Source organism: Nyctibius grandis, chromosome Z (assembly GCF_013368605.1).
Source record: "Nyctibius grandis isolate bNycGra1 chromosome Z, bNycGra1.pri, whole genome shotgun sequence".
Classification (NCBI taxonomy): domain Eukaryota; kingdom Metazoa; phylum Chordata; class Aves; order Nyctibiiformes; family Nyctibiidae; genus Nyctibius; species Nyctibius grandis.
In genome coordinates, this window is record NC_090695.1 from 7,892,705 (window position 1) to 7,914,036 (window position 21,332).

Genomic DNA, 21,332 nt, shown 5'->3' on the forward strand with positions numbered 1-21,332 from the left:
CTGGTCTGACATTTGCCTTGGGTTTGTCTCAGGACAGAGGCAGCTACAGGCTGAACACAGCTGCTACTGCAGCTTTTCTGTGCAAAGACACTGAGCAAAGAAATCCGTGAGCTTGTCCAAGTTTTCCAGCTCTCTCCATGGGTCTGTACAACATCTCCCAACAAACTCTGCATCTCCCAAATCATGCAGGCTCAAGGAAGGTGGGTAAAAAATGGAGTCACAGCTTTTTAGGGTGAAGAAGAAAGAAGGCAGCCTGGGTGGAGAGCAGTGATACTAGGGCAGAAATGCTGCTCCAGGAGGGTAAATGTCTCGGCAGCTAACGGGGCTTATCTCAGCACGGCCTTTCAGTGGCCCTTTGTTTTCCTGGTGCCTACTGTGCTGATTTTCAGTGACATGTTTGAGACCGTCACACTTTAATGAGGCTTCTTTTGTACCTTCCACTCCCTGACACAATCCCACCACCTGTATCACCATTTGTTACTATGGAAATGGCTGCACAAACCAGGCACAACCAGCAAGGCGGGCTCCTTCCAGAAGCAAATCCATCTTTTGCTGGAGCAGCTTTTTAGAGAAAGAGAAAGGCTCGGAGCCACCATCAGTGGCAAACGGGTCTGGGAAGCAATGGGAAGAGCTGCTCTCCACAGGCACTACGGAAAGCTGTAACCTGTCCTGCTGGTGTCTGTGCTGCTCTGTGACATGGCTTGCTGCACGGTTCACGGGCCATGGTGCTCTGCTCCATGTAATCTCCATTAGTCCCCAACCTTTGCATCCCCAGCAAGCTGCTAGAGCGGTGCTCAGCCAGGCAACACTTAGCTGCTGTGATCCCGGGATTGCCACCAGTGTGGAGGGGGACAAAGGAGGGGATGTTGCTGTAATTTTTTGGAAGCAATGCAGCAGCTGCACAATACAGGGAGATAAAATATGGATGCCAGCCCCTGTGAGAAACCTGCACTAATCTTCTGTAGGTAATCCCAGGTCAGAACCTTTTCCTCTGTGTTAAATTGCTGGCCCTTCTGCTTCAGGGCTTGTGCGGCTCTGAAACAGAGGTGAGTTTGTCTGATGAGATGTGGTTCAAGGTTTGGAGCAATCCCTCTCACAGGAAAGGCTTGAAAGGAAGTGACAAGGATGCAATGTTCTCCTAGAGGTGAAAAGCACCTTAAAATGAAGACCTTCCCATGCCTTCCCCTTAGTGATACCAGACGGTTCAATTTAGCAATGGTTTAGCAAGAGCAGGCCTCAGAGTTAGCAACAGTTTAGCAAGAGTAGGCCTCAGAGTAGGCTCTAAAGGCCTGCTCTGTGTTACCTTTATATAGAACAAACTTTCCTGTCAATAATTTTCCTTTTAGCTAGAATAATAGAGAATAATAATAGATTCTGAAGTAAACTACATGCTTTGTAGATAGAGTTTGTTTATGGGATTGATAACAAGGTTCTAGTAAACAAAGATTCATGCTGTTTACGCTTAGTCCTAGAAAAACAAAGGTCTCTGCTAATTATATAAGGCCAAAAGACAAAACAAAACTGCAAAGAACAACTTTGTGATGTCTAAATTAACTTGATTCATAAACTCTTGTGTCAGAGGAGAGATAAGTTCAAAACGATATCTTCTTCTTGGGAACACATGTACTTGTAAACAAGAAGGCCTGGACCACGCTTGCGCACAAGCACGATTTAAGGGGGATTGGGACCACCAGCGACCCCCAGAGACCACCCAAGACCCCTTCCCCAATTTAGTACACACGCGTAAAGACATTACGTAATGCATTACATAACATATTATGCATGAGTGGTCTTTTTTGGAATGCGTGGGCTTTTCTTGGAATTGTGTATATAAGGAGCAAGCTTTTGTTCTTAGGTGTGCATGCTAGGAGGAGAGATCCCCCATGCACCCAGCGCTGCAATAAACCAATGTCGGCTTTCTAAACTATCATTTGGTTTGGAGAGTTTTCTTGGTTACTATTTTCCGGTAACATTAGGGTCAACCTAGCCCAGCGTGCCCTGTGGCACTGCCCATAGACTCATAGAATGGTTTCGGTTGGAAGGGACCCTAAAGATCATCTAGTTCCAATCCCCCCATCTATGCAGGTGTTTCTTTTGAACTTGCAGCCTGTGCTTCCCGAGCCAAGCAGCAGCCAGATGACAAAGCCTACTTCATTCTAGGTAAGAGTGGCCATACTCCATGTGAGCTTGGACAGAGAATGGAAAAGTAAAGGAAAAGCCCAGGCAAACCTGCCAGTTTATACCCTCAGATGATTACATGGATGCTAAAGGTAAGATCATGAAACTGCTGTGGGAATATCCCAAATGAACCCTTCGATGCTCTCTTCCCTCCCATCAGCACTCGCTATCCCAGTTCCACCCATATAAGATACACAGCCATAAAGATTTTGGCATCTTTACTGCTGTCTTTTGGTCCCCCAGCCCAGTTCCTGATGGTGCAAGATGTGTTTCACCTATCACCCTACCACTCCAACAGCCTCTCTCCCCAGTGCTCCCATGGGCATTAATCTCACTCCTGCTGAGCTCTATCCTCCAAGACAAACCACCGCACAGCATTCAGTTCTGGGCCCCCCAGTTTGAGAAAGACAAGGAACTGCTGGAGAGAGTCCAGTGGAGGGCTACAAGATGATCAGAGGATGGGTGCATCTCATCTACAAGGAGAGGCTGATGGAGCTGGGTCTGTTCAGCCTGGAGAAGAGAAGACTGAGGGGGGATCGTATCAATGCTTCCAAATACCTTAGGGGTGGGTGTGAAGAGGAGGGGACCAGACTCTTCTCAGTGGTGCCCAGTGACAGCACGAGGGGCAACGGGCACAAACTGAAACATGGGAAGTTCCATCAGAATATGGGGAAAAACTTCTTTACTGTGAGGATGACAGAGCACTGGCACAGGCTGCCCAGGGAGGGTGTGGAGTCCCCTTGTCTGGAGATATTCAAAACCCGCCTGGATGCGTTCCTGTGCAACATGCTCTGGGTGAACCTGCTTTGGCAGGGGGTTGGACTGGATGATCTCCAGAGGTCCCTTCCAACCCCAACCATTCCGTGATTCTGTGACTCGGTGCTCTGTTTTGCCTCTCCAGATCCTGTCTTAAAAGAGCCAATTCAGCACTTTGGGAGCACTCAGCCTTTTGGATGCTGAGGTAGGCTGAAACCTGAGCCCACCCCAACACCCAAGTGCTACAATGCGATATGGGGAAGAAATGGAAACCTAAGCACATCCCTCTGGCACGGCCCCTGCGATTTTCCAGCCATTGAGTCACCATGAAACTCCAGGTGCTGGCAGCTCCAGAGAGTGTTGGATGGCTCATGGAGCTGGGCTGTCGACTCAGGACCCCACATTTCCACCTGTATTCAACAGCAAATGACGCTCAATGCCCTTGGGGCAAATGCAATCATCAACCCCTTGAAGTGCTCCCTGGCAGCTCTTCCATGGGCGGATCTGGCCATGCAGACACAACATACACACCCCCTCCTCCCCCCCGCCCCTCCTCATCCCAGTGGGGGATGTGGGAGCTGTGCCGGCCACTTGGACTCGGTAATCCTAAAGGTCCCTTCCAACCAAAACCATTCTACGATTTATGAGTATACCAGCCCCTGAGGGCTGTTGAAGAGAGCAAAGAGAAAGGAGGATTCGCGCTTTCTCAAACAGCTTCGGCTGCTCGTCGCCACCAGCGGCACTTGCTGATGGAGGGGCTGTCCCAGAAACCACTCCAACCCAACCCGACCCAACCCTGCACGCTGCACAACACGCTGCGCAAACCCCTTTGCCCAAGTTTCCACTGCCGATCACCTGTCCAGCGGCAAAAGTCGCCGCCGCACCTCGCGAGCGGAGCCGGGGATGTGTCTCCGGGCTCTGTTAATCTCATCAGGAAGAAGACCCCCACCCATCCCGAGAAAACACTTGCGCGGCCCCTACGCAGCGGAACGCCCCAAGGCCGGGGTGCGGGTTCGCACGGACACCCCGCTCCCTGCGGCCCCTGCCCCGAGCGGGCAGGCAGCAGCCGGGGGTCTGCGGGACGGGGCACCCCCCTGCCCGCCCCCCGCCTCCGCACCCGCTCACCCCGCCCCCCTCCGTGCTGGGGCACCGACACCGCTGGGGGGGGCGGCACTTGGGGTTTGGCGCTGGTGGGGCTGCGCTGGGGTGCTCTGGGGGATCCAGAGCCGGCAGATAGGCTTTTTTCATGGGGTTTTCCCCGCCCCAAGAGGGGTTTGGGTGCGGCGGTGCTGCCCCGCGGGGACGTGGAGCCCCGGGTGGCTCCGTGCTGGAGCACCCCTCTCGCGGGGACCGCAGCCCCGTGGCTTTATGATCTGCAGCACACGTGGAAGGCCCCGGGCGGTGTTCCCTGCTGACACTGGTCTCCCAGATCGTAGTCAGAGAAGGGCATTTCATGCCTTCATTAATTATGTGCTGCTTCCAAACCCCCCTCCTTATTTAGCCTGTGTCCGTGCTTGGTATCCCAGACGGATGGCAGCTCTTCCCGGATAACTTGGCAAAAGCAAGCACGTCCTAAGCAGCCCAGCACGAAGCTGACAAACGCGGGTATCAATGACTGCTTCTATTTCTGGCTGTGTTACTGTGCTCTGAGAGCTTTTCCTCGTGTGCTTTCTTGGTCTCAAGCTTGCGGGCGGTGACAGGGTAGCAGCCCCTGAGGGCTGTTGAAGTGCCCACCAAGCCAGCAGTTGCTGAGGTTTCTTCCCCCTCCCCAGGGACTCCCCCAACCTGCAGGAAAGAGTCTGAACAGAACAGCTGCTCCAGACAGTTTTAATGAAAGCTCATCTTTGCTCTTCACCGGCTCTACGGGGCAGAGTAAGCCTCAGAGGAAAACTCAGGGTGGATGATGAAGCTGCCTCTCTGGACTCCTCCTGCCTTGCTGAAGTGGCTCGAGTCCCACCTAGGACAGCAGATAAAGTTATCAGCCATGGGAGGACAAAAGTCTGGTGAAGAAGAACAGCAGAAAACACGCTTTTGGTTGCCAGCATTGCTTAGGGGTGAGCAGCAGACACGCAGCTGCCCCCATCCACTTTGGTGTGTGTCTTTGGGTGCTGAGGCCAAAGTGAAGTCCGGGCAGAAGAGCTGAAGCCATCTCAGTGAGCTGCTTCTAGTGGGTCTCCCACCCTGCCAACGCCCACTCTCTTTTGCACTGTAATTTTCCTAAACCCTTTGTTCCCAGCATCATGCCAGTCGAGGAAAAATCTGCCTGTTTCTCAGTGGAGAAGACCTTGAGAAACATATCGCCAAGGCTTGGGCATAGGAACATCTATGGGGAACCCAGCACTCCCTAGTTGTTCTCGTTGTTTGGTTTTAGTTTCTGGGCTCAGGAATTTAAAGCCAATCACACGTTTTCTGCAAAGCCTGATGCCTGATTTTGGCCCGTGGGGGTGTGATGCAGGAGCAGAATAATGACTGAGCTGGTTGAACAGCTCCCCCTCTCCCCTTGCTGCTTCCCCAGGGCTGAAAAAAGTTGCCTCAGCAATGGAGGCATCCTAAAGGTAAACATGTGGGGATTAAAAGGTGCTGCCAGACCTGCAGGGGGTGAAGGACAGGGCTGAGTACCGCATAACCAACAGCGTGACCAGGGAACAGGTTCTTGCATAAGAAGAGCAAACAATGACAATAGAAAATACAGGAGCAGCACAAGAAACACTCATGTGGCCCCAAAATCTGGGAGATGGTAAGCTACATGCAGCCGGACTCAGGGGTGCGAGCAAGATTTCAGGTGCCATATAGTCCCAAGGACCGCTGGATGAGACCAAGCATAGAAACACCTGTCCTGGGAGTAAATTTGGCAACTGCTTCTCCATGGGTAGCAACAACACGCTCCACAGCCCAGCACCGCAACGGTGTCCTGCCCTCCCTGATCATGTCCACTTAGCCCGCGAGATGGAGGTGCAGCTCCTGCATGGCTGCCTGCATGGGCAGTGTGATGGGACCCGCTACCCCACCACGTCTGCAGTCTGCACCATCATCCCAGGAATAACCCTCTGAGCAATTTTGTGTGAAACCCCAGTGAAAACAGAGCTAGTGGCTGGCTGGCGTTAGGAAAAAATAATAGGCTTTTCTCCCATGGCAACCGGCTTGGAGTGCTCCCCCCACGGAACCAGCCTGTACCTAGGGCTCCTGTATGGGGAGGATGGCTGGAGGCGATGTGTAGATGTACAGAAGATCGCTCTGGGGCTGTAACTGCAGCACGGGGTACTCCTGCAAGAGGCAGAGGAGGTAGGGTGAGCCGTGGCCCCGAGGACAAGGGAGGTCACGTCCATCCCATCCCAATCCAACCCATCCCAACCCAAGTCAACCCATCCCCTCCCCACCCATCCCTACCTTACAGCCCTCTCTCCTAGTGCATGGAGATGTCTTCTGATCACAGGGGTCCCATCAGCGTTGTAGTCCATCTCTCGCAGGCAGTAGTGGCGCCCAGAGCAGGGGCCGTAGTAGTCCTGGAAGGGTCCCCTCCCCGTCATGGTGTATACAGGCACCCTGTGCAGCGTGTCAATGACCACCTCCCGCTCTGCAAGTGGAGAGATGGTGAGGAGGAGCAGGCAGTCCATCACCCGGATGGACGCCAGCATGGCACAGGCACAGCTACAGCCAGAGTACAGGGACAGGGCAAGGGTAGTTACCAGGTTTATTGAGGCAGGCGGGTTTCGGGAGGTACGGCATGGGTGTGCTGTGCAGGAAGGTGTCCATCCTTGTCTCCTGCAAGTAGAGATGGCAGCCCTTGCAGGTTTGCCAGCCTTTCTCTGCAGAGCCTGAGGTGCTGGCAGCACCTGAGGCGGCTCCAGTTTGGGAGGTCTGGGGGGCTGGACTCTACCTTGGGCAGGAGGGGGAGGTAAGAGGAGTGCTTATTCCAGTCTGTGCTGTTGCAGGGACCTGTTCTCCAGGTGATGTATTTGTCCTCGTTGGCAAGAACCGGGTGGTATCTCTCTGCAAGGCAGAAGCGACAAGCAGGGGTGTCCTGTGGTGCTGAGGACAGGGCGGATGGCCGGGAAGTCCTGACTGTTCCCCCTCTCCCTGAAACACCATGCCGTGGGGCCAGGGGACATGTCAGAGGTGCTGCTTCTAGGGTCCTTGTTAAAGATCTGTGACGGAGGTGACAGCCACCGTTTCCAGCTCATTGGTCACTGGTCCCTGCCCACCCAGCCTTGGTCCCTGGGGGCTGTGGGGTGCCAGGAGGGTGTCCCCCCGGCAGCACCTACCACCAGGGGGTGTTTAGGGGCCACTGAGGGAGAGAACCCTGGGGGCCTGCGGACATCCCTGGGACAGGGATGGGGACGGGCAGCTGCGGCAAAGCAACAAGCTCAGATGCTGAGGGAGGGTCCCTTTGTCACTGTGGGGGGGACACAGGATGCAAAAGGGGGGATGAACAGAGCCGCTGCCAGCACCCTCAGCCCCCCGACCCCAGGGGGATGTGCTGACCCCCCCCCCGTGTCACATGGGGGGACAGCAGGGACCTTGGCAGTACCTCTGGACCTGGCCAGGTAGTATTTCTCGGGCCAGCAGACAGCGAGGTCGGAGGTGTTCCTGTAGTACGCTGGCATCACTGCCTTAATCAGCTGCTCCGTTTCACCTTGGCTCGCTGGATTTTGCACCGGGGGCATCGTTAATCCCTGCAGACAGCGGAGAGTGAGGAGAGACATCCAGGCCACACAGCAGCATCTGCCTTTGCGGCCGTCGGGGCAGCACCGTGATCCCCTCTGCAAGCTTCCTGCTCACCCAAACCCAGGGGCGGAGGATGGCTGGGCATCACTGGCTCCTCTCCCCTTGCACCCAGGGTGTGCATAGGCATCTGGGCACTTTGCAGAGTGGCAGATGGGGTGGGTGCACTGGGACCACCAGGTATGGGGCCAGCAGAGGCTGGGAAGGCAGTTACAGGACCAAACCCATGTCCTACAGCTGGCAAAGCGCAAGAGGGCTGGGGTCTCGTGGGGCAGACAGGTGCCCTGGTTGCACAAGCCATTTCTGTCCCTGCACGGTGGTGACATCCCTCTCCATGCCCTCTGCTGGCTCCCTCATTATAATGCACAGGCTAACGAGGCTGCAGGAGATGAGCCAGTTTGCAGCGTGCTTTGCATCGGAGCCTGCACACTTGTTAGCCCATGTGGGGAAAGCTGCGTGTCCCACAGACACCTCCCGCAGTGAGGCCACGGCTCAGGGATCCCTCCTCCTCCAGGACCAGGGCTGGGAGGGTTTTTTGGTTCTCAGATCTCTCCCCAGCCCTTAGCACAGTCCCCCTGGCACGGAAGGTCCCCCAGTCAGGACTGAGCTGAGCCTGGGGGCTGTGTGCTGGAACAGCTCTCAGAGCCACCCCAATCCGTCCGCTCCATCGCTACCGTGTCACGCAGCAGCCCTGGCCTGAGCCCTGCCACTGCCTCAGTTTCCCCTTCCTCAGCAGATCCTGCCCTTTGCGCACCCTGAAACCTGCTGATGGACAGGGCTGGCATGTGAGAGCTTGTGCTGGTGACCGCCAGCCCTGAGAGCCCGAAGCCACCGTGGGGTGCAGCTCCAAGAAGCTGCACAAGAAGCCAGCGAGCACAAGCTGTGGGGTGTCAAACGCTTTCCTAACCAGGGAGCACATTCCCCCCCCCGCCCCAGTTACACACATGCAACAAGGCATCCCGCGAGTCCCCGTGCCACCCCCCTGCCCGGCACTGAGCATCCACAGGGAGGTAGGGGTAGAAACCCTGAGGTTTCCTCCTCCCATGGCATTTACCTGTGTCACAGACTTGTTTTCTTTCCAGGGCAGCTCCAGAGCCTTGTCTTGCTTGATCTTTTTGACAGAGCATGGTGGGCGGTAGGAGTCAGTGTAAGTGCTGACGGGGGTCGTGTATTTTGTGGAGAAGAGGAACATGGTGCAGCAGCCCACCAGGACCGGAGTTGTTGGAGTCCCAGAGGGTCCCGGGGATGCCCCACTGGCTGAGCAGCACTGCGTGGGGCTGGGGGCTTGCAGCCCACGCAGAGAAGGGGACAGGGCTGGTGCCACTGCCCTGCCAGCCCAGGATGGTGCTTATGTCATCAGTGATGTCACAGTGTGACGGCAGGGGGATTTGGTGGCTCTCTGTCAGTCCCATAGCCACGCTCTGGTTCTAACCTAGGGCACAGCAGTCGCTGCCCGCATCCCCCCATGGGCTGCACCCTCCTGGCTTTGTCCTGGCTCTGGGCTTCCTCCCCTCCTGCAGACAATTACCTTAACAATGGCAGGAAACATTTTCCGCTGGTCCTAGTCAAGATTATTTTTTTGGGGAGGTGCATGAGCAGTGACTGTGGCTTTTCCAGCCCCTCGCTCCCATATTTCCTTGGAAATACTGCAGCAACCCAGCTGCCTGCACACAGCACCCCACCACTGCAGCCAATGCCCAGGGCACAGCATCAGGCACCGCTGCCACAGCCTGCTGGGGTAGCCGGGGGATTTATCCCCTGCTCTGCCTCCCCTTTTTAACTAAAAAGCTGGATTTAGGTGATCCTGCGTGGCTTGTTTGCTCTTCTGTCCTGAGTCATGGGCTCTGCAGTCAGAGTGAGTGATCCCCATCCATCTCAGTGCAGAGGCAGCTGGGTTATGCCAGGGAGGGATTTGCATGAACTGGATTTGCTTTTCCCCGAGCTGGGAAGTCGAGCAGAAATCCCTGCCCCTGCAGAAACCCTGCTCACACAGGCTTATCTCACAGTGCCAACTCCTGGCTCCGGCCCCTCTGCTGCCACATTTTTGGAGATGACCAGTGAAGACCCATGTCCATCTTGGCAGGGTGGATGCCAACCCGTCCCCTTGAAGGGCTGCAGAGCCCTGCTCTGCTTGCTGCAGGGGACGGCGGGGCTGGGCAGCCGGGGGCACCTGAATGCCTCCAGGCAAACGTGATTAATGAGCTGCTAGGGATGAAATGAAGAAACCAAGCTGCCCTTGATTTTCACACCCCGCTGGTCTCTGCTGAGCCAAGCTTAGGCTCTCCATCAGCCCCATCCCCTCCTGGGAGCCAGCGGGAGGCCGGGAGGGAAGGTTGGATGTGAGCGTGCCAGCGATGCTTACCCCCCCTCCCTTCACTCCCAGTGGCCTCAGAGCACCCCACGGCACAGATCTGGGGAGCACCGCTCTGCAGAGAGGAGCCCCAGCCTCTCAGCTGGGGGAGGAGGACTCATCCTGCACCAGGCTGGCTGCCAGAGTGAGCCAGTGCCCCCCTCCCCGCCACGGTTGTCCCCGGCAGTCCCTGGGGTTTCCAGCTGCTGGCGTTGGGTTCTAACATCAGTGCTCTCGTGCCAGTGGCTTCAAGGGGCAGAAACAGCTGCAAGGCTGGAGAAAAGGTGATTTCACCCATCGGTGTAGCACAGATGCAGGACTTCTTCCTGCTTGTGTCGCAGCGCAGATGCAGGGGCTGGGTTCAGCCCGACGTGCCTTCCTGCTGCTTTAGGGAGAAGCATTTCCTAAACGCTGGCTGGGAGGTGGCTGGCCCCAGCGGCACAGCTCCACACCAGCCACTTCGACTGGGCCCAGTCAGGCTGGTATTGGCCATGGCGTGAAGGCTGGCACCCCCCGATTTCAGTACCTGCAGTTGCTGGGGGCTCAGAGGAGGTGGTGCCGTTGGTACCCTCTCACCCCAGTTCGCTCCAATGAGAAAGGCTGGCAGCCTGGTTTTCATATGTATGCTTTTTAATATCATTAATTCTGTTACACTACACACAACCAGTAACAATGATAAATACTGCAATGGAAATGTTAAAAAAAATATTATACATGTTTCATGTTTTTGAAAAAAAAACCCCACGTTTTTAAATAAATTAATGCATAAAACTGATGGTAGAAAAAAGAAAACCCCAAACAAACCACAACACAACTGATCTGTTTAAGGCAATACTCTACGCGGACAGGAACAGAAATACAACAGTGTGCTACATGTTCTGAACGGGAAAAAAAGAAAAAGAAACCCATACAAGAAGCAGACTGATGCTTTGGGAGTGAAAAAACTCCCAAAACCAGATAATAAAACCAATGGCCAAGTTAAGTGCAGCATTAATACACTCTGTATGTCAAATGATTAGCAGGTTCCTAACATGGACTAAGGTCAAGCTACAACAAATTTGTCTTCCTAATTAAAAGGTTATTCAGGTCAAACCCTACGTTAAACTCTACTTTGCATTTGGCTGTTTCAGCTATGTTTCACTATAGGCAAGGACAGCTGGAAATTAATCTCCTGCTCTGAGATAGCGCAAAGGTCAGGAGGTCTCTCCTCCTGAAGGATATCTCCATTAAATACATCCAAAAAGGATCTCGCTTTCGGTGGCCCCCAAATGCCTCCCGCCACCCCCTCCCCTGGGGTGCCAGGGGAAAGGAGACCTGGGAAGCATTTGATTGGGTCGAGTTTTTTCCAAGCTGAGGACACGAAATGGAAGTGTAGATTTGATCTGGACTCGGAGGAGTGCTGTTCCCCTGCCTGCCAGAAACGTCTGTCTGGAGCCTGCTGAAAGCACTTTGCTAGCTTCAAAGCCGGAGAAACCCGGCCTGTACCCGGGCTCTGGATACGGCCATGGTGTTTGCCATTACGGTTGGTGCAAAGTGCCAAGCAATTAACCCCAATTATTAATGCAGCCCAGAACTTGGCCACTGGAAAGTGGACAATAATCAGAATGCCAAAAAAATCCCCTTCTCCCTCAAAAAAGTAAAGAAAAGGGACAGTAGCCACTTCCTGCCAGCTTGTCCCAGTGGATCCCCATCAGTTGCCACCTACGTAAGATCAGCAGCGCCAGATCTCACCAGCATCGACCCAGTACATTCCCAGTAAGGTGCATGTCTGCAAGGTGCTGCCAGGGGGCAAAGAAGCTTCTTGGGACACAGCCAGAGCCTCCTGTACTGCCCTGCTAGAGTGCGTGCGGAGGAAGCTATGGTACACGAGGAAAGAAACCCAAGTGGGTTACTAAAAACTAAGACCTGTGATGGCCAACAACTGTTGGGACCGCCTTGGGTTCGGGTGGGAGAGGGAGATGCAGAACTGGGCTGAGAGTCACTTTGGTGCAACTGCCTCTGATGCTCATCACTAGTGCATGGGGTGGGGGGAGGAAAGACGATGGCTGCTTTGAGAAAAGAGGAGTGGAAGGAGGACGTGTGCAATACAACAAGGTTTGCAATTCTCGGACTAACCACCGGACATGGATACCAAAGATTACCTGTGATAACTAGCTATCCTTCTACTGTTGCTGCTCCTTCCCCCGCTTCCTGGTCGGATTCATCTTCAGTTTGGGAAGCCGTGGCTGTTGGCGTGATGGTCAGCGCTGACTCTCCCACAGAATCACAGACTCTTTGGGGTTGGAAGGGACCTCTGGAGATCATCTAGTCCAACCCGCTGCCAAAGCAGGTTCACCCAGAGCACATTGCACAGGGTCGTGTCCACGTGGGTTTTGAATCTCTCCAGACAAGGGGACTCCACAACCTCCTTGGGCAGCCTGTGCCAGTGCTCTGTCACCCTCACAGTAAAGAATTTTTTCCCCATAGTCAGATGGAACTTCCCATGTTTCAGTTTGTGCCCGTTGCCCCTTGTGCTGTCACTGGGCACCACTGAGAAGAGTCTGGCCCCATCCTCTTGACACCCACCCCTAAGGTATTTGGAAGTATTGACAAGATCCCCCCTCAGTCTTCTCTTCTCCAGGCTAAACAGCCCCAGCTCCCTCAGCCTCTCCTTGTAAGAGAGATGCTCCAGTCCTCTGATCACCTTTATAGCCCTCCACTGGACTCTCTCCAGTAGTTCCTTGTCTTTCTTGAACTGGGGGCCCAGAACTGCACAGTTACTCCAGGTGTGGCCTCACTAGGGCAGTGTAGAGGGGAGGAGAACCTCCCTTGACCAGCTCGCCACACTCTTCCTAATGCACCCCAGGATACCATTGGCTTTCCTGGCCATGAGGGCACATTGTTGGCTCATGGTGAACTTGGTGTCCACCAGAACTCCCAGGTCTTTCTCCACAGAGCTGCTTTCCAGCAGGTCAACCCTCAGCCTGTACTCGTGCCTGGGGTTATTCCTCCCTAGGTGCAGGACCCTACACTTGCCTTTGCTGAATTTCATTAGATTCCTCTTCACCCAGCTCTCCAGCCTGCCCAGGTCTCGCTGAATGGCAGCACAGCATTCTGGGGTATCGGCCACCCCTCCCAGTTTTGTGTCATCAGCAAACTTGCTGAGGGTACACTCCGTCCCTTTGTCCAGGTCACTGGTGAGTAAGTTAAACAGGACTGGACCCAGTACTGATCCCGGGGGAACACCACTAGCTACAGGCCTCCAACTAGACTCAGCACCACTCATCACAACGCTCTGAGCTCTGCCATTCAGCCAGTTCTCAATCCACCTCACTGTCCACTCATCTAACCCACGCTCCCTGAGCTTTCCTATGAGGATGTCATGGGAGACAGTGTCAAAAGCCTTGCTGAAGTCAAGGTAGACAACATCCACTGCTCTCCCCTCATCCACCCAGCTGGTCATGTCCTCACAGAAGGCCATCAGATTAGTCAAGCATGATTTCCCCTTGGTGAATCCATGCTGACTACTCCTGATAACCTCCTTTTCCTCCACGTGCTTAGAGGTGGCATCCAGAACGAGCTGTCCCACCCCAGTCTCTGCACAGCACACAGGGTGACTCAGCTATGTGATGTACCATGAGGTCTGGAAGTTGCACGTTAGGCATAACCAGTTCTGCATTCAAGTGTCGCCTGCTTTCAGACCCTTCAGAAAGCTATTTAATGGTGGCTCGTTTCCTTTATTAAACTGAAGGTTTAATAACCTCTGTGGAAAGAGTTAAAATAGTAAAAAACATGCAAAAAGGGGGGGGAATCAGAATTTTCTTCTCTGTAAAGAGTTCATCCTCTGCAAGAGTCTTTCTCCCTGCAGAACTACAGTCCTACCAGGGTGTCTTACAGTGCCCTGCCCCAGCGGAGCAAGAGCGCAGCCGACAGGCATCCCACCCGTGCCTCTGCTGCAGGTCTCCAGCCCACGCCAGAAGCACGTGGGCTGTCAGGCCTGGGACCTGGGACTTGGGTCCCAGACTTCCTGCAGTGCTGAGCCCAGGACGGTGAGGGCGGACAGCTTGGCTTGCTGGATCACACCACGGTTTTACACTAGCCTGGCTAACCCGCAGCCCCACAGCCTTTAGGCAGGTGAAGAGAAACCCCAGCCTGCTCTCGGGCTCACTCACCATCATGGTTGGATCTCCCACTGGTCTGACATTTGCCTTGGGTTTGTCTCAGGACAGAGGCAGCTACAGGCTGAACACAGCTGCTACTGCAGCTTTTCTGTGCAAAGACACTGAGCAAAGAAATCCGTGAGCTTGTCCAAGTTTTCCAGCTCTCTCCATGGGTCTGTACAACATCTCCCAACAAACTCTGCATCTCCCAAATCATGCAGGCTCAAGGAAGGTGGGTAAAAAATGGAGTCACAGCTTTTTAGGGTGAAGAAGAAAGAAGGCAGCCTGGGTGGAGAGCAGTGATACTAGGGCAGAAATGCTGCTCCAGGAGGGTAAATGTCTCGGCAGCTAACGGGGCTTATCTCAGCACGGCCTTTCAGTGGCCCTTTGTTTTCCTGGTGCCTACTGTGCTGATTTTCAGTGACATGTTTGAGACCGTCACACTTTAATGAGGCTTCTTTTGTACCTTCCACTCCCTGACACAATCCCACCACCTGTATCACCATTTGTTACTATGGAAATGGCTGCACAAACCAGGCACAACCAGCAAGGCGGGCTCCTTCCAGAAGCAAATCCATCTTTTGCTGGAGCAGCTTTTTAGAGAAAGAGAAAGGCTCGGAGCCACCATCAGTGGCAAACGGGTCTGGGAAGCAATGGGAAGAGCTGCTCTCCACAGGCACTACGGAAAGCTGTAACCTGTCCTGCTGGTGTCTGTGCTGCTCTGTGACATGGCTTGCTGCACGGTTCACGGGCCATGGTGCTCTGCTCCATGTAATCTCCATTAGTCCCCAACCTTTGCATCCCCAGCAAGCTGCTAGAGCGGTGCTCAGCCAGGCAACACTTAGCTGCTGTGATCCCGGGATTGCCACCAGTGTGGAGGGGGACAAAGGAGGGGATGTTGCTGTAATTTTTTGGAAGCAATGCAGCAGCTGCACAATACAGGGAGATAAAATATGGATGCCAGCCCCTGTGAGAAACCTGCACTAATCTTCTGTAGGTAATCCCAGGTCAGAACCTTTTCCTCTGTGTTAAATTGCTGGCCCTTCTGCTTCAGGGCTTGTGCGGCTCTGAAACAGAGGTGAGTTTGTCTGATGAGATGTGGTTCAAGGTTTGGAGCAATCCCTCTCACAGGAAAGGCTTGAAAGGAAGTGACAAGGATGCAATGTTCTCCTAGAGGTGAAAAGCACCTTAAAATGAAGACCTTCCCATGCCTTCCCCTTAGGGTCAACCTAGTCCAGCGTGCCCTGTGGCACTGCCCATAGACTCATAGAATGGTTTCGGTTGGAAGGGACCCTAAAGATCATCTAGTTCCAATCCCCCCATCTATGCAGATGTTTCTTTTGAACATGCAGCCTGTGCTTCCCGAGCCAAGCAGCAGCCAGATGACAAAGCCTACTTCATTCTTGGTAAGAGTGGCCATACTCCATGTGAGCTTGGACAGAGAATGGAAAAGTAAAGGAAAAGCCCAGGCAAACCTGCCAGTTTATACCCTCAGATGATTACATGGATGATAAAGGTAAGATCATGAAACTGCTGTGGGAATATCCCAAATGAACCCTTTGATGCTCTCTTCCCTCCCATCAGCACTCGCTATCCCAGTTGCACTCCTAAGTTCCTTAATTCTACCAGCAGGGGATGGTGCTGTTGGGCCACCAAATTTTCTTACATGTTCCCTGTGGCAGCATGCAGATTGAGAAGTCACTTGTGTGAGAGCCAGCTGCCAAAGAACTAGGAAACACATCCTTGACAAACACCCTCCCCCAAAGCTGTTTGATCTCTCTACTAACCTCCACCCCGCAGCCTTCTGGCATATGTAAGCAACATCAGAAGCTGGTAAACAGAGGGAAAGCAGAGTAGTACTTCGAAAAAATGCACAAAATTTCCATAGCATGCTTTTTGCATCTTTCTTGCAGAGCTATCCTATCAATGGTGCCTGTCACACACTTGACAACACCCATGCAGGGCGGTGGTATCATCTTGGGAAGGCAGGTTTCTCCCCTGTGCTGCAGAAAGGAATGGACATCAAGAGGGGATGTGATATGCCTGACGTTAGAGCAAATGCATACCATGTGCCAACAGCAGCAAGGGACCCCAGGTCTCATTTGTGTGCTCTAACAGTCCTGCAGACTCTCTGCAGTAGTATTTGGCTGCGGTGCCAGCTCGGGGCCATGGTGTTTCTGGTATGTGCACCTGAAAGCAAGCTTTGCTCCCTGCTGGTATCAGCACTGCACTGAGATACAATTAACTCGGACAACTGGGATCTGCCCTAGGCCAAGAAGCACTTGGCAACCTTTCTAGTTACTGCTTGTTTCCCCTTTCCTGTCGTTCCATCTGGTGCCCAGCTGGGTCCTTCCTTTCTTCAAAAGCATCTTCATATTTCTGTTGAGTCACATACAGGGCTCTGTACTTTTCAAGCCTCCTGTGTGCTGTTGTACAGCTTGCAGGCCAGCCCGAGGACAGGCTCTGCACGGAGAGGAAAGGATTCTGCTCAGGATTTGCAGACCAGTGTGTCAGCCAGCACACAGCTGAGCAGAGCAGGTGCCTCCTTTTTGGAAAGGAGCTGGAGAGACAAACCAGCAGCATCTGAGTCCATCCTGTCCATGGGGGAGCGTCCTGAAGTCCCTTTCGAAGCCCATGCAGCAGGCTTTGTCACCTGCTTTTGCAGTCGCAAGGCATCTGCAGGCAAGACAGCCAGAACAGCATAGCAGACCCAATGGCCAAGAGTACGTGTTGAGGGTAGACATCCGATGCAGCAACATCGGATATGATCCAGTGGCTCTTCAAGGGTTGGCTTCAAGATATGTCCAATAAGATATCAAATGAGCCTTCGGGGTGGCCGCCTAGACATCAGGTTCCTTTCAGCCAAAGTTTATTTACAACCACCAGAAAAGCAGACTAAACCATGCTATCTAAAGACCTTCCCCAACACTAGGAAGATGTTGCTCCTCACACAGACATCTGGAAATGGGGAATTTGCAGACTGGAGAGAGCGAGTCGAGTGCTGAGACCCTGAAGTTCAAAGCCAGCTCACATTAAAGGGCAAAATTAACATCTGATAAAAGGAAAGGACTTGCTTAAACTCAGGTAATTTGGTGACTGAAATGACATAAAATCTTAACAAAAAGCCAGTCTGGCTTTAGGAGGCATCAAATGCAAATTCCTTTGTGGAGGCACCAGCATCAATATCCTTAAATCCTATTTGCATGGTAATTTAGACAGACAGCGATGCAGCCTTTCATACTCCATAGTGCTCCTTCCCTCGGTATTTTGTACAACTTTGGACTGAAAATGGGGCCTGAGAAGACCACCTGGTTTGATGCAAAGACTGGAACAAGGCATGATTTGCTTTCTTGCATGCAATCTGCATCTAGGAGAGTGCCCAGCAGCTCTGCAGATTTTAGGGCTTTATAATGCCGTGACAGAGAGTCAAGAGTCCACACTCTTTGCTTTTGCCTTCTTCAGGCCATGGCGGCAGAGACTGGTCTAAGGAGAGCAGTATCAGAACAGCCATGTATCTATACACCTTCCCGGGAAGTCACCACCGCGTGACCTCCAATGAAGGCACAAGGAAAACCTTCTGGCTGAAGCAAATGTCTGAACACCAGACCAGATAGGGAGAGCCAGCTCAGACTGTGGTTAATACATGCTCACAGGCTGTCCACCATATTCCATAACGAGCCAACAAACATGCCCCATGGTCATAACCTGCTTAAGGGGCTGCAGTTCAGCAGGGTTAGCGTTCAATTTTCTATGATAGCCACATGTGCATTGCCTTAATCCATTCAGCCTTCCTGATAATGACAGGTAACTACTTTTCCCCACCCTTTCTACTTTATCCCCCTAGTAAAATACATGAACACAAAGCATAGACAGGAGAAGCCAAAAAATTGCCATTTTATGGTCCTGTACTGCCATGCCAAACCAGCTACTTGTGCAACCAACTCGTTCTGTGCACAGGGAAAAACACTTGGCTTGTGCTTTGGTCTGTATTTGGAGGAAGCACTGGGTCTAACCTTTAAATTCATCTCCCTCCCTCCCTCCCTAAAGGGTTGTTCTAGAAGCAGATGCACCATCACACAATGCAAAGGGCTGAGGGCAGTTGCAGGGTTGAGGAATGCCTCAGGGCACATGGCAGGCAAAAACCAGCAATAGGGGCAATAAAAGGACTTGTCATGGTGCCATGGGGCAGTGGTTATCAGGGAAGATCTGTCCTTCAGAGGGGAGGCGTTAACCCTGGGAGATACAGTGTCAGCAAGCCTCATTCTATCTTAGACTGAACACGATGGCAGCATGATGGAGACCTGTGGGACCTGCAGCTCTCCAAGGCTGACCCATGTAAACAGACGCCTTGTTGCTCTAGCATGCAGACTGAAACGCTCCAAGCTCCTGAGCAAGGGCTGTGGGAAAGGCTGAGCGTGTGCAGCCCAGCTGGAAGGCACAGAGACTGACCCAGGAGGATAAATGCGATGAAGACATTGCATGGTACCAATACTGAACACAAAATCCCTCTTTAGAAGAGTAAAGATTTAAAGAGAATTGGTCACGTCTTACAGGATTTGGTTTGAACATGGTATTTCTGTTAGGTTTTGACTACGCTCCCCATTAAAAAAAGACTCCTTAAGAAATGTTTTTCCCTTCTATCTTTTCTCTCTACACAGCGTTGTTAGAGCTCTTCCCCCACCTCCAGACAACTTGCTAACCTCAACCTGAGCTAGCACTGGAGAGGAAAGCATGCACACGAAGGAAGAAGTGAAGAATTGGAGACCTGATGCTTTGTGCTTCTTTAGAAATATTTTGGAAATATTCCCCCTCAGCATTACCAGGTGCTGAGAAAGGGCGAGGAATTCACTTGAGGAACACTCTTCCTAGAGGAGCTGGCAAGTTAACCAGCGCTTCTGCACGAGGAGGCAGAGATGCTCAATACACAGCACCACTCAGCTCTCTTTCTATGGTCTGGAGACAGGGTGGCAGCGTGCTCTTTTGGGGAGGGGAGGCAAACATAGCTTTAAGAGTTGCCCATACCAGCTAGTGAATAATAAAGCCCAGGAATCTTGTGTGCCTGCTCTTTTGCTCACACTGCATATGGTATCATGCTTTGTACTTCACAGAGTGAAACCCCAGGATGTTAAATAAATCTCATCCTAACCATGAAGAGGACTTCTTAAAGACTTAGCTCACTTCATGCAGATTTCAGATGGGGGACCTGTCTGTCAGAGTGGAGCCCAGGCTCTGCCTTGTGACTTGGGAATTCTGATGGAAAGCTCAGAGTTGCCCTTGCTTTCTCCCTTCTCCAGGCTATAAAGCCAGTGATGATCCAAGGCAGGTGGTCCTTCCTCCTGGCAGGGCAATAAAATACACAGTCATACTGGTGGCAAAAGATTTCAACACTGAGAAAAATGCCAGCCCATCCCTCGCCAGAGCCCTGCATATGCTGAACCCAGCAGTGTAAGACCAGCCAGGGAGAGGATATTTCCTAATTCCAGAAATGACGTTGCATTCAAAACAATTTGCTGGTGAACTGGCAGCGCAGTCCAGCAACCTAATGTAACGCCACATTTCCTGACTATTCCAGCACTGAATAAGCACAATTTCTCCTAAGGTGGCACAGCTCTAACAGATCAAGCCTGGTTCACAAGTGGGCAGAGATGGGATCAACAATAGTTTCCTCTCAAGGGTTTTTTTTTCAGCTGAAGCTGTTCATAATCTTGCTGTTGCTGAAAACTCCCCTAAAGTCTGATACCACCGCACAGATGCCTTCAGTGTTAACAAATCTCTCCCACAGGCACCAAGAGACACAGTGTCAAGAGAATATCAACAGTTGAGCACTGTAAAAATGTGCTTTCTTCAACTAGCTTTTCCAGCACTGACCTTCAGACTGCACAGCTCTAGTCCTGTCTCATGCAGGACTCATTTTTAGTTAGTTGAACAGAGTTTAAGATTTTTGGAAGCAGATGGGTCTCACGGGAATTAAGTATAAGCTGAAGGCAGCACCCATGACTGGACTGAACTCAGGAGTATGGTATTCTTAGGCAAGGACTGAATCCCTGAAGAGCACGGATGGATTGCAGATCTCATCTGATGTGTTTGGTGATAATCCGGAGCTAAGGGTAGATTGCACGGGATATGTGACATGACAGCTCTAGCTAGTACTGACTCACCATGAAATGCCACCTATTTGTTCTCTTCACAAGTACCTGAATTGTGTCGTGCTAGTCCTGGCTAGCCTTGCCATAAGAAAGGGTGCCCTGCTCCATCCCCATTCCTGTGCCCCAGTTACAGCATCATTTTGGTTATGCAAATGAAACAGGTTTAGTGAATGAATTAAGGACTGACCTCCTCTCACTGGTAAAACCCCCTGACACCTCAGACTCACCCCTGATCTCACAGATGGATTGGTTTTGGTGGGCAGGATTACCTGCAGCCCCATCTGACCCTTCCCGTTCTGGAACAGACAGGTTACAAAACATCCCCAGTGCTTACACAAACCAAGGAGGTATCTCTGGACCCCTCTGCATTCACTCTCCAGACCAGTCAGTTCTGCCAGGCACTGCCTGGCACTTTGAGCAACTTCTCTTTTGTTTAACCATAGTTTAAAATAACTTATCAACCAATCATAAAATGAATTTTTTGGTTTCTCCTGGCTCCATGAACACAAAGAGGTGCACGTCCTACCATAGGAGGAAGCAATGGCTGTTAAGTTTTACAGTTATAGTGGAAAGCACTGATCACAGCCTGCTGGCCTCACTACTGGATGTGACAGGCGGTGGAGGAGGTGGCTTGGCAACACATGCAGGTAGGGTTGACCGATTTAGGGGGGATTAGGTCGAGGTCCTCGTCATCTGGGATCTCATCTAACCGGTACCCATCCTTTAGCAGCTGGATGTTCAAGTCTTGGTTGATCTGCTACAGACAAAGAGACAAACAGTCAAACACCTGAGACTTCTTACTTCTGATGGTCAGAAGATAAAGGAGGTCCCTTATTCTGCAATATACTTCTGCATCATTAGCAGCTGCCCCATCAATGAAAGAGGCCCAGTTTTTGACCACAGGTGAGGGCTGCCTTCTGTTCTAGCTTCTTCCACAACAGGAATATCTGGAGTGATATATTGCAGAGTAGCAAGTCGATACACTGTTTTATTCTGGAATAACCTTCCCATGAAGACAAGCCCTCATTTAAAGTAATGTAA

General features: G+C 52.3%; 2 protein-coding genes across 3 annotated transcripts in view; both read right to left on the reverse strand.

Annotated features, from left to right (window-relative positions):
• Positions 1–4,794: 4,794 nt before the first annotated feature.
• LOC137676093 (sperm microtubule inner protein 6-like) lies at positions 4,795–8,848 on the reverse strand. The gene is made up of 7 exons (XM_068422630.1): positions 8,711–8,848; positions 7,463–7,607; positions 6,812–6,924; positions 6,621–6,696; positions 6,322–6,508; positions 6,109–6,198; positions 4,795–4,891 (listed from the first exon to the last, which is right to left on the reverse strand). The coding sequence occupies exons 1-7, from the start codon at positions 8,846–8,848 to the stop codon at positions 4,795–4,797; spliced, it is 846 nt and encodes a 281-aa protein (XP_068278731.1).
• A 1,770-nt stretch (positions 8,849–10,618) lies between these two features.
• FAM219A (family with sequence similarity 219 member A) overlaps positions 10,619–21,332 on the reverse strand; it is a 106,665-nt gene continuing 95,951 nt past the window's right edge. The window contains exon 6 of one of the 2 annotated variants that reach the window (XM_068422633.1): positions 10,619–21,045. In XM_068422633.1, coding sequence (XP_068278734.1) covers positions 20,890–21,045 — 156 coding nt within the window. In that variant the 3' untranslated portion in view covers positions 10,619–20,889. Of the gene's footprint in view, positions 21,049–21,332 lie in introns of both variants that reach the window. The other variant, XM_068422632.1, reaches the window with a different exon arrangement.

Coding starts and splice junctions, on each gene's coding strand:
- LOC137676093 (XM_068422630.1), bottom strand. CDS start 8,848: ATGTTCCTCTTCTCCACAAAATACACGACCCCCGTCAGCACTTACACT. Junction 6,697..6,811: donor ACCTCCCCCTCCTGCCCAAG/GTAGAGTCCAGC, acceptor CTCTACTTGCAG/GAGACAAGGATGGACACCTT. Junction 4,892..6,108: donor TCCCCATACAGGAGCCCTAG/GTACAGGCTGGT, acceptor CTGCTGTCCTAG/GTGGGACTCGAGCCACTTCA.